Source organism: Chiloscyllium plagiosum, chromosome 4 (genome assembly GCF_004010195.1).
Source record: "Chiloscyllium plagiosum isolate BGI_BamShark_2017 chromosome 4, ASM401019v2, whole genome shotgun sequence".
NCBI lineage: Eukaryota > Metazoa > Chordata > Chondrichthyes > Orectolobiformes > Hemiscylliidae > Chiloscyllium > Chiloscyllium plagiosum.
Window position 1 is genome coordinate 101,314,894 of NC_057713.1, and position 13,279 is coordinate 101,328,172.

Sequence of the window (13,279 nt, forward strand, 5' to 3'; positions counted from 1 at the left end):
GTGGAGGTTGGGTTGGTGGGGGGTGTGGATCTGACGAGGGAGTCACGGAGGGAGTGGTCTTTACGGAATGCTAATAGGGGAGGGGAGAAATATATCCTTGGTGGTGGGGTCCGTTTGGAGGTGGCGCAAATGACGGCCCCACCCCAGTCTGACGTATCACCCTCACCTTGACCTCTTTCCACCTATCGCATTTCCAACGCCCCTCCCCCAAGTCCCTCCTCCCTACCTTTTATCTTAGCCTGCTGGACAAACTTTCCTCATTCCTGAAGAAGGGCTTATGCCCGAAATGTCGATTCTCCGGTTCCCTGGATGCTGCCTGACCTGCTGCGCTTTTCCAGCAACACATTTTCAGCTAGAATTTGTTTCATCAGACACGAACAGTTTCAGGGTTCCCTGGCATTCACATTTTTGTCCCTGTTTTATGATCTGCTATTTATATCATTTTTCAATTAAACCTCTTTGGAGGTTTTCATAGCAAATGTAATGATATCACTTGACTGAAATGAAAGTGCAAAGATTAGATTCCCTACAGTGTGGAAACAGGCCCTTCGGCCCAACAAGTCCACGCCAACCCTCCAAAGAGTAACCCACCCAGTCCCATTTCCCTCTGACTAATCCACCTAACACTATGGGCAATTTAGCATGGCCAATTCACCTGACCTGCACATCTTTGGACTGTGGGAGGAAACCGGAATACCCGGAGGAAACCCACACAGACATGGGGAGACTGTGCAAACTCCATACAGACAGTCGCCCAAGGCTGGAATTGAACCTTGGACACTGGTGCTGTGAGGCAGCAGTGCTAGCCACTGAGACACCGTGCTTTAGATCCAGGTACTGCGTGACTAGTAACTTCATCAGAATTTTGATTGATAAAAATATGTAGTGTGTAACTGGAAGTTGTTGAACAAGTAAATTCTTCCAAAGGGATGCAGATTACTTTACAACTCACTTCTTGGTGTAATGTTACATGCTTTCATCTCGCAGAATTATTTTATCTCAGCAAAAGCATGCATCTATTTCATGAAATACTGAACAATAGATTGCCAGTGTCCACCTCAATCATTATTTATTTGCAGAAAAACTCAGAACTCAAAATCCACTGATGATATGAATCAGATGCCTTCCAACATCAAGTAGATTACTGTTCATTATGCAGGACTGATAAAAGATCCAAAAAAAAAACTCCAAGTGTTTACTTTTCACAAGTGAAGATTCTTTTTAAATTTCTGTTACATTTGATTTACAAAGTAGTTACAAAATAGTTATCTTAAAAGGAAGCTTTTTCTGCAGAACATTTTCACTACTCCAAGTTCAAAGAGGGAGACTGTCTCAGTTATAAGCTTTCTAAACTGATTATTTGTTTTCATCTTTCAAATTCCCTTAAATATGGAGAATGGAAAAAGCAAGCTTGGATAGTACTGCTATTCCCTACACTATGCAAGTAACATGGACAGTGTGAAGTCTCCAAGCTGGGAATGAGGTGCTGGAAAAACACAGCCAGTCCAGCAGCATCCAAGGAGCATGAGAATCAAGGTTTCGAAGTCTACATCAACTGAAAACTTCAAGCTTACATGAACTATGTGAGACAATGAGAAATGCACCAATAAACATATTTCACAGCATCAGGTTTTTGTCTAACTCAACAAACATTGCTGCTTTCAGTTTGAAAATCTTAAAACATATTTCAGAACAACATTTACATTTCCGGGCTCCTAACAGCTCATCCATGCAAGACTTCAAACAATGACAGCCAAACAAAATCAGTTTTCAACTTCCCAGTAGAACACTGGCAAACATGATACTCAGCCATCAAGACTTGCAAATAACAAGGGCTGACCAATCAGTTGTGATCACAATGAGGCTCAACTAATGAGATTTCCTCTCCTTACTCTGCATCAATACTTCATGCTGAAAATATAACATTATTAATTATCCCTGCCAAACTTGAGTTTCGAACAACTATCTTCAACCAGATATTTTCTATCATACCCAAATTCAAAAACGATACCATAGTTAAAAACCTGCCCTCAAAGTACACTTGCATGACAAACCAAGATCTATTTGACAGTGGATGACTTGAAAAAGTTTGCCAGCCTTCCATGTTATTTAAAACAGTCCAAGTTGAAGAGATGGATTTTATGTTTAACTCTTATTTTGCATGTATTCAAAATTTCCCTACTAAACCTCAGCAAAAAGGTTCTTAAATCCACTGGATTTCACTATCAATGCAAACAACAGGAAGACCTAAAACAATGGCTCCTTGTCAAATTCCCTAAAATTAATTTCAAGTAGCCCTGCAGCACCTTTTCGCTTGCATAACTTGTAATCTCCAACATCACTTTCAAAGTTTAAAAAGCCAACATTTCTGCAGTACTCCAACTTTCTCAGCCTTATGAATCTCAAGCTCAGAAATGAAAGGAAAGAATGTACTCCTGTGACGTAGAGCCAAAAAATTAGGTCAGCTCCACAAGATGGAGTCTGGTTAGAGAATGAGGGTTTTGAAACATAGGAGGCTACATTAGATTCTTTTGCACTAGCTGTTTTGTTCAATATTTGACTAGCTTTTCTGATTGTTGCACTGCATTGCTTGACTAGGTTGAGCAACATTTTTGAGTTTTGTCCTTTATTTCCTTATTATAATTTCCAAATGTTTTTGTTAAATAATTTGGGATGACATCACCACAATTACTTCACCTGTTCAGACACATTGATCTAACATGGAACAGTCTGGCAATTATCTCCAGCAGAGACAGCAGGGGTGACCAGATAGACAATATACTATCCATCTCTACAAAATAGCAAAAATGTTTGATTGCAAAAGTATTCCCATATGTTGGGAGACTATAACTTGAGATTATAAATACAAGGTAGTGAGTCATAGAGGCAAAAGTGAATTTAGGGTTAAACTTATTTACCCAAAGTGAGTTTGAAATTCACAACCACAGGGAGTGGTTGATATGAATTGTCCAAACATATTTAAGATCAAGCTGCATAAATGCAAGCGTGTCAGGAGTAGAAAGGTATCCCGATAGGATGAGAACAAACTGGGATAGGTTCATTTGTATCATAAATATTGGCATTGACATGACTAAATGTCCTCTTTCTGTGCTGTAAATACACAGACTTGTCAGACAATACCAATATGAAAAACAAGATTTTTGTTGAAGTAGTGAGAACTTGTTTTTGGCATGCAAATTCACACAAATATATTATAGGGACACTGAGGTAGAATGTTATCCAAAGTCAAATTAGTAATAATGGCTTCTCTAAACAGACAAGGCGAGGTTAAATAGTTCACAAGACCAGAACCTATTCTGGATTCAAACAGATTAAGCATAAAAAAGTTGCAATGCTCATCATCTCTGCTACAATTGACTATTGAAAAGCTACCAAAAACATTTCCCATAGTACCTACACGCAAAAGATTACTCAGAAAAGTAGAATAGGTGAAGGTTAGTACATGATACACAGACGTGGTAGTTTAATTATTACTCAATGGCTAAAAAAGAACTTTTCTTTCAAAACCTTACATGCAATTTAATTATGTGTCTACTTAAGGACTTGTTTAGCTTTTGTAAATTGGCACTGCATGTGTCAGAACTTTGTACACAGTAGAAACTAGCCTGTCAATTTTAAAACAAAGTACTCAAACTTATGGTCAGACATTTCCTGCAAGATTGCCTTAAGTATTATCTGACGTCATGTAATTCATAGTCAATAATCTTGCTCTACTGCATCAGCTGGGGCAACAGTGGTGGATAAAATGACCTTGAGGTGATTGGAAAACTAGGGCTCTCATTTCTGATTGCTATTCAATGGCTATTGCTGTCCTTGATGATATTGTGCACAAATGCAAGATTAGATTCAAGGACTGAGTGAAACCAGTTTCTCAACTCAGTTTCTAATAGACATGAACACAGGGCACAAAGTGTCCACAATTCAGCACAATGAAGTGATATTCAGTAGCTATAGGTTTAGCGAGAATAGAAGCAATTGTCACATTGATGCTGCACTCCAATTTTAAGTCTTGAAACAGAAGGTGGAGCATAGCACATTGATTCTACATCAACAGAAAACACTATATAGACACTGCCCACTTCCGGCAGAAATTCAACATCTTTGCTTGACGACAAAATTCACTAAGTAAATTATAAACACATTGCAGGGTAATGTCTAACCAATGCTCCAACTTATTATTTTTCCTGATGAAGAGCTTATACCTGAAACGTTGACTCTCCTGCTCCTTGGATGCTGCCTGACAACCTGTGCTTTTCCAGCAACACCCTTTTCAATACTTCTGCAAAGCAGCCACCTTTATGAAGAGTGGCTGCCAATATAGTGCTACATTTCTAGTAATTCAGTCCCCAACTCTATCTCTGCTTGACATTGGTTTCTATGGAGACTATCAAGACTCCAACTTAATTTCAGCAGGAAATATTACTTATCAGAATAAAAACAAATTAAATCAAATGCATTGTAGCTCATTGTAACTTTTGATGTAACTTAGCAGATCCAACAGATCTGCTAACAAACCATTCTCACCATTGCTTCCCCCACCACACTGTGCAACAAAATTCAAAAGCTTTCAAAATTTCGAAGTGAATTCAAATTACTGCTACTCATCTAAGAGGCAAAGCTATTCTTTGAGCCATTATTCTCATTATAGGGGCTCATGTGCCATTTTCTTTCCTTTGCACGGAGGGGATTAAATGGAGTATGATGCAAAATCTACAAACACTTCACCAGTAACTCAATGTACAATAGATTTTTAACTGCATTGAACGGCACAACCTATTTTCATTTAAATCCAGTCTCTCAAGCTAGTTTGCAGTCTTATCGGACTAATGAGAAAACTAAAAATGATGTGGCAACTCATCCAGAATGGAATAGCAGGAAAAATCAAATCTAGATTTATTTTATACCAGTAGTCCCAATGCCCTATAACATTGTCATTTTGAAGGCAATTTGATCGCATCCATGACATTCTGACCTTCTTACTGCTGGTTCTTCAACAGTAGAGGGATTGAATTATAAGGGGAGGCTGGGACTTTTATCACTGAAGGATAGGAAGTTTAGAGATGACCTAATGGAGGTTTATAAAGTCATGAAAGGCATAGAGAAGGTGAATAGAAAATATTTTTTTCCTTAGGGGTAGGGGAGTTCAAAATCTGAGGGCATAATTTCAAGTTGAGAGGAGAAAGATTTAAAATGGACCAAAGGACAACTTTTTCACAGAGGGTGGTTTGTGTGTGGAATGAACGATGCAGGTACAGTTACAACATTTAAAAGGCATCTGGATAGGTACACAAATAGGAAGGGTTTGGAGAGATATGGGTCAAATGCAAGCAAGTGAGAATTATTTAGTTTGGAAACTTGGTTAGCATGAACGAGTTGAATCGAACGATCTGCTTCTGTGCTGTATGATTCTATGACTCTGAGATACTGAGGCAGACCTACCAGTGATAAGTGATAGTTATTCAAACGCTTGCTTTAACCAATCTGGATAGATGTCAAACCATCACCAACAGGAAGAAAACAATTCATATACCAACTTGGTTATTCTTCCAAATTAAAAACCAAAACTGGCTAGCTTTCATAACAAGGTGACCACAACAAAAACAAAAATTCTATCAACAGGAAATTTATGCCAGATTCCAGATAATCAATTCTAATTGTTGTGATTCAAAGAGCCTATTGAACTTATTTTATTGTGTTAGCTGCATTCACTTCCAGCTTAACAAAAACAAGTCCCTCTATGGCTCATGATGAAAAGTATCTCAAATAAAAGCCACTTTATGACTTCACACTTGCCTGACAATTCACCAATCAAAACAACGTGCGTGGATATAGTGTATTTAATGTTAATCTCCCATTTCCATTTTGTATTAGAATCAGTTTAACTAGAGTAAGAGTACTTCTAACTGCCCTCACATTACACACCAAGTCGACACACAAGGATAAAGACTAAATCAGCTCTCAATCCAAATTTGCCATTAACATTCCACTTTAGAAATCAACAAAGTTGAGGGTGCAAGGCCTACACTCTGATATACCCTATAAAACAAGCATTATTCCAACAGAGTTACCCCAATATCCACAGAATTGTTTTGTGCTGTTTACTGCAGCCAGAACATATTATAGGGAACGTTCTGGAAACAAGGAGCAGGAAGGTACATTTTTCATTTAAATGAATGGGTTCGCTCCTATCTGTGGTTTTGGGCTTCCAGGGTAGGTCCTGGAATGTATCCCCTACAGGTATTTGGTGGGGGTGGGGTGGGGGGAAGCAACTGTACGGTCTTTCAACAGCGTGGCTTGAATTATCGCACCAACTGAGGTTACCATGAAGTTCTCTCCTTCTCAAACTCTCTTGCCCGAGGCATGGTGACCCACAGGTTAAAGCATCATCAGCTGTCTCTCTCTAAGGTTAGAGCCCTATGATACTTTACTTGCCACTTTACTACTCCAACACAGTACTATTTCAGCCTACTGCCTGCAACTAAATTAGGGTTCCTTTTCAACCTTTCACAAATAGATATTTGAGCTAATACCCTTCTCCGCAGAGAGAGAGAGATGGAGGTGCAATGCAGTAAAATACACACTTTTTAAAAAATCATTACTACATCAAACTGAGGAATCCAGATCAAAATCAACTAAACAGAGTCCATGATAAAAGGGAACAATTGCTGCATAAACCAGAGATATTCTTCACATTAATTGCCTAAACTCTATTTACCGAGCAGTTCAAGAAGGTGTTAAAGTTAGATCTAATGGAATACAGAGAGAACTAGCCAATTGGATAAAGAACCGGCTCAAAAGTAGAAGGCATAGGGTGGTGGAGGAGGGCTCCTTTTCAGATTGGAGGCCTGTGACCAGTGGAGTGCCACAAGAATCACTGTTGGGTCCACTACTTTTCGTCATTTTATATAAATGATTTGGACGTGAACATAGGTAGTTTAGTTAGTAAGTTTGCAGATGACACCAAAATTGGAGGTGTAGTGGACAGCAAAGAAAGTTACCCCAGATTACAAATGGATCTTGATCAGATGGGCCAATGGGCTGAGGAATGGCAGATGAAGTTTAATTTATATAGTGAGTTTTGAGAAGATTCGTAGCTCAGGTTAAGGTTCTCAATTTAAGCTTGCTTGCTGAGCTGGAAAGTTCATTTTCAGACGTTTCTTCACCTTTAATTTAGATAAGAGAGAGATGCTGCATTTTGGAAAAGGAAATTAGATTAGATTACTTACAGTGTGGAAACAGGCCCTTCGGCCCAACAAGTCCACACCGCCCCGCCGAGGCGCAACCCACCCATACCCCTACATTTACCCCTTACTTAACACTACAGGCAATTTAGCATGGCCAATTTACCTGACCTGCACATCTTTGGACTGTGGGAGGAAACCAGAGCACCCGGAGGAAACCCACACAGACACGGGGAGAACGTGCAAACTCCACACAGAGTCGTCTGAGGCGGGAATTGAACCCGGGTCTCTAGCGCTGTGAGGCAGCGGCATGACGTATACACTTAATGGTAAGGTCCTAAGGAGTGTTGTTGAACAATGAGACCTTGGAATGCAAGTACATAGCCTCTTGAAAGTAGAGTTGCTGGTAGATAGGATAGTGAAGGTGGCATCTGGTATGCTTTCCATTATTGGTCAGAGTATTGAATACAGGAGTTGGGAGATCATGTTGAGGCTGTACAGGACTTCGGTTAGGCCACTTTTGGAATATTGCACGCAATTCTGGTCTCCTTCCTATCGGAAAGATGTTGTGAAACTTGAAAGGGTTCAGAGGAGATTTCCATCCATGTTGCCAGGGTTGGAGGATTTGAGGAATCGGGAGAGGTTGAATAGGCTAGGGCTGTTTTCCCTGTAGTGTCGAAGGCTGAAGGGTGACCTTACAAAGGTTTTCAAAATCATGAGGGGCATGGATAGGAGAAATAGACACAGTCTCTTCCCTGGGTGGGGGAGTCCAGAACTAGAGGGCATAGATTTAGGGTGAGGGGGAAGATATAAAAGGGACCTAAAGGGCAACTTTTTCTCACAGAGGGTGCTGCAGTGTATGGAATGAGCTGCTGGAGGAAGTGGTGGAGGCTTGTACAATTTCAACATTTAAAAAGTATCTGTAACATTTAAAAGGTGGGTATATGAATAGGAAGGGTTTTGAGGGATAAGGGCCAAGATTAGGTTGGGATATCTGGTTGGCATAGATGACTTGGACTGAAGGATCTGTTTCCATGCTGTACATCTATACAACTAACTTTAGATAGGGAAATTTGCAGCAGGACATCAGTTCCAATCCGAAGAATACAAATGATGAGAAGACACTGCAATGGGCCCGAGTGGACTCAAATTGGCAAAAAAAACAGCTTTGGAAGTTAATCCAATTGAAATGATGCAAATCCAACATCAACTGGTAGTACAACATACACATGAACAGAAAGTTAAAATTGTTGAATAGCTAAGTTGCTGGTCTACCAATCATCACTTTCACATCAACTCCGTGTACTTCATCCAGGTTTAAAGGTTCTTCATCTTTAAAAACTACCTGAACTAAGACAATATTATCATTGCAGGTAATGTGTTACTACATAACAAATACATCTTACATAAAACCACAGAAATATGCTAAACCAAAAAATATAAATAACTGAGGTGGGACAGAAATTTGACAATGTTACTAAACATATGCATAAATGCTGTAAATGTCTGTTAACAATCTGCAACTAGTATCACATCCTCTTTAATTCAGTTAAAATATTTAAAAAATGCACCTGAATGAAAGTTAGACATAGTCAGCTGCCGGTTTCTTTTCTGAACATACACCCAACACACACTACCCACTTCTGTGAACAGGCTTCAACTTGATTTGACAGCTTGCCCTTAAAATTAATCAAGTTGCTCATGCTTTTGGATATGAACTACCAATTATCTCCAAAACTTCAATGGCTGCCACAAAAAACAATTTAATGCATAACAGATAGCAAAATACAATACAACTGCTACTTGACAAATTTATCAATATTAAAACCTTTCCTTTCCATTATTCTGATTGAAAGTAGCATTAAGAAATCAACAGAGTTGATTAAACATTAAAACCATGGTTATGAATTCTACATTTGATCACTTCAACATGAACAATCAATGCCTGCACTTAGAAGAATGGTATTGTGAAATAAAGTTTCACAAAAACAGATTTACTTAACAGGCTGTCTGCACCTCTATCAGGCACAGATTGCGAAATGAAGATATTCATAAAATTACACTCAGAGGCCAGAAAAACAGCAAAGCGACTGCATTAACTAAGTGAGAGATTGCTTTCAGAGATAGATGAACAGAAAGAAGTCATGTGCTTGCCTCGTCTAAGGCATTTAGGTTTCTGCAACTCTCCTCCTCTAAAGTCATCTGTATTTATGTTTTACAATAATTGCAGGAAGACAATAAGGAATATTTTGAAATACATGTTGCGGAACCAAGTATTATTCATTGCCAATTCAACTCAAACATTAGAAGCAAATGAATGCCAATATAAGGTTTATTCCAAGATGTATCTCATTCAAAAAACAAATTTCTAATACAATTGCCAAAAGTAATTTTGAAGGTGACATGACATGTTGATAAAGCTGTGGAATAAATATAGACAATCCTTGGCTTTACAAACTGAGGCAAGACAGCTTGATAAATCCAGCCTTAGCTTGAATATTGAGTCACGCTTGAGGTTATCAAACAGTAAGAAGGATATCAAGAACACACAGTCTTGCCAGAAAGGTACCAGGAACTGAGGGAGTGGTAGCACAAAGATTAAAAAAATTGTACTGCTCTTCAATAAGACCAGGTGGAGGGGAAACCTAAGACAGGCATTCAAAATAAAGGATTTTGATAGATTCAATAAAGAAAATGATTTACATGGGTTGGCAGATTGGCCAACAGTAGACAATGACTTAAGAAATTTGCGAAAGAGCTTGAAATGAGATGAGAACTTTTAATGTAGCAAACAACAAATGATGTGGAATAAGAGTGCAAGCAAGTGTGGAAGCCAATTTAATATTAACATTCAAAGTGGAATCAGAAAAGTACTTAAAAAGAAATATTTGTGGGTGATAAGGAAAGTACAAGACAGATTCATTTCACAGCTCTTTCCAACCACAAGAGTCAATTGGCCTCTTCCTGTGCTGCCAAATTCTGACTCAAGCCAATGGTAACTCTTCCATATTTCAGCCTCTTTTAGAAATTAGAAATGACGAGAACAAATAATCCTATTCAGTCTTAACTGCAAGATTTATCAATGACTGAAGATGCTTTGTAGTGCATAAATGACAGATCTCCTAGCAGTCATTAAGACTTTAGACATTGTTTAGTAACTAATTCAGTAACATTTTCCAAGGATTAGAATTTTGTGTATCAGAAAAATAGCCTATTCAGAACAAATTTTTGTAATACTTTACAAACATCCACGGGAAACTTCAGAACTCTTGGGATTTTGGAAAACGCTTTGATATCATTCTTGAGAGAACTTGGCAAAATATGCAAAGGATATGTGGCAAGGAATCAGTACAAACACAATAGGTCAAGTGGCCTCTTTTTGTGTCAAAGATTCTCTCTAATAACTAATCTGGCCAATAGTTGCTGTATTGCCATGTTTAACTCGAGGGACGTGTGCGTATTATTGAACAGAGAGCAAAAAAAAACTCAAACACAGGCCCAGGGATGGAAGCTAGGGTGGGTCCTGGACGTAACTCCCAGCCGTTCAAGGAAAAGGCGGCTACAGTCAATCCAACTCGGCCACAAACCGAAGCAATCGACCCACATCCGGAGTTTCTCTCTCTCTCCATGCAGTGCCCCCCCGCCCTTCGTAACCTCCCTTCCCCAGTTCGTCGCTCACAGCCCCCACCCAGGTTAGGCCCGATCCTTCCCCAGAACGCAGGCTACTCGAAGCAAAGAGCAGGAAGCAAAAAACACCCAGGCCCGAGTCAGGCTCCACTTCTCCTCGAGCTGATGGGACATCTTGCCCGAGGCAGGGGAAAGAGGGGAAATGAGAGCTGAGCTCGGGCCGGACCAGCCGCCTCCCTCTCACCGACATCCGCCTCGCCACCGCTCGCACAAAAGAAACTAGCTACAACCCCGATATCCAGCCTCCAGACTCGGGGAGCTACCCGCTTCGCTGCCCCCGAGATCCTGGCTCCGGCTACAGCTCGGACTCGGCCGCCACGCTCAGTCACTCACCCATGCCGGCGGCTGAAACCCTGTCACAGCCCGACATTGTGCTCTACATCCCCACCCGATCGGCCCACCTGCTCACAAACCCTCGCGAAAACTCCCGTTGCCAGACGGCATCTCGCGTGAGGTAGCCGCAAAGCAATCTGGGCATTGTAGTTACCGCCTGAAAGGGCTGGACGGCCGCTGGCGAAGCCACGTGACTTCTCCGTGTAACGGACTACAATTCCCGTCGTCCGCAGCGCCCGGTGTGCATTGCCCGCCAAATTCCGACATGGTACGTTTTCTTTCAGTGTTCATGGCGGTAGTGGTGATCGTTGAGTTTTATTTTATGTTCTGTGCTATGAAGAAAGAATTAATATGTACTGCTGCTCTTTCGCCTCGCACGTTTGGTCTTTTACAAGAAATCAGGTCTAATATTTAAGATGCACATAATTCATCGATATATCATGTTTTCAGGGAAGATTTTGCTTTATTGTAGCATTTTTTGCCATAACAACTTTCTTGTACACAGCCAGCTCCTACAAACAGCAATGTGGTAGTGACAAGATTTTTAAATATGATCGAATGATTAATATCGACATGACTCTAAATAGCTTCAATTCTCGAAAATTGTGCAATAGAATTTTTATGTTTAATTGAGAGGCCCTTAGTTTAATATTTTAACTGAAAGGCAGTGTCATCAACAGTGTGGTGCTTCCTCTTTACTGTCCATGACTCCATGAAAGGCTGGACTTCCTGTGAAAGGAGTTTTTTTTTAAAGTGCATGTTGCAGATCGGCACATTCCAAGGTCAAGGACACTCTGTTGAGGAATGCACTAAAGCTTGGTGCTGTTGGACCAAAGGCATACTGGGGAAAGACCACTATGTAAGGCCTTTAAGGCACAGTGCAACGAGCGCTTGATAATCTATATAAAACCTTGAGCAATAGAGAGGAAGACCAGGAGTCAACAACCTGTATCCAAAAAAGTGATAAATCACACAACACTGGGTTATCCAACAGGTTTATTTGAAAGTGCAAGTTTTTGGAGTGTTGCTCCTTTGTCATGTACCTAACACAAAAGTCAAATAGCCTCTGTCTGTGCTGCCAAACTTGGACAATAACCTGGTGTTATGTGATTTTTAACTTTGTCCCTGCAGTCCAACACTGGCATCTCCACATTATGGCTTAAACAAGTGAGAGCTTCTGAAACTGCATGTTAGGGAGATAAAACATGAGAGAGTGGGATATCAGCTTCTAACAGCATAAAAAGTGGAGTGATCATGGGCTTGCATGAGAAGGGCAGCTGTAGTAGGAGATGAAAACTGGCATAAGAAAGCCCTTCCAACTTCTATATCTGTTAGAGCTGATGTGTGATTTAATGTCTGATGTTAGAGCTAATGATAGATGAAGTCAGTATTTCTTTTATATTTTTTGGTTAGCAAAGTTGTTTAAGTTTGGAGATGTTATTGCAACTGAAAAGTGCAGTTAAGCAATTTGCTTCCAAAATATTCAGCATTCAAATTAATCAAATAGGTATGCTTTCCTTTATTGGTCAGAGCATTGAATATAGGAGTTAGGAGGTCATGCTGCAGCTGTACAGGACATTGCTTAGGCCACTTTTGGAATATTGTGTGCAATTCTGGTCCCCCTACTAGAGGAAGGATGGTGTGAAACTTGAAAGGGTTCAGAAAAAAATTACAAAGATATTGCCAGGATTGGAGGCTTTGAGCTACAGGGAGAAGCTGAAAAAGCTGGGGCTGTTTCCCTGGAACATCGGAGGCTGAGGGGTGACCTCATGAGAGGCATGGATAGGAGTAAATAGACAATGTCTTTTCCCTGGGGTGGGGAGTCCAGAACTAGAGAGCATAGCTTTGGACGAATGTGAGTACTGCAGATACTGGAGATTAGAGCCAAGAGTGTGGTGCTGGAAAAACACAGCCAGTCAGGCAACATCCGAGGAGCAGGAAAATCGACGTTTCGGGCAAATGCCTTTCATCAGGAATGAGGCTATGAGCCTCGGGGGATGGAGAGATAAATGGGAGGGGGTGGGGGTGGGGGATAAATGGGAGGGGGTGGGGCTGGG

At 40.4% G+C, this 13,279-nt stretch overlaps 1 protein-coding gene across 2 annotated transcripts in view; it reads right to left on the reverse strand.

The window, feature by feature from the left end:
- LOC122549258 (septin-7) overlaps window positions 1-11,335 on the reverse strand; it is a 140,868-nt gene extending 129,533 nt beyond the window's left edge. For both annotated transcript variants that reach the window (XM_043688754.1, XM_043688753.1), the window contains exons 1-2: window positions 11,223-11,335; window positions 9,816-9,817 (exon numbers count right to left, since the gene is read on the reverse strand). In XM_043688754.1, the coding sequence (XP_043544689.1) occupies window positions 9,816-9,817; window positions 11,223-11,259 (39 nt within the window). In that variant the 5' untranslated portion in view covers window positions 11,260-11,335. The remainder of the gene's footprint in view (window positions 1-9,815; window positions 9,818-11,222) is intronic.
- Between the last annotated feature and the right edge of the window lie 1,944 nt (window positions 11,336-13,279).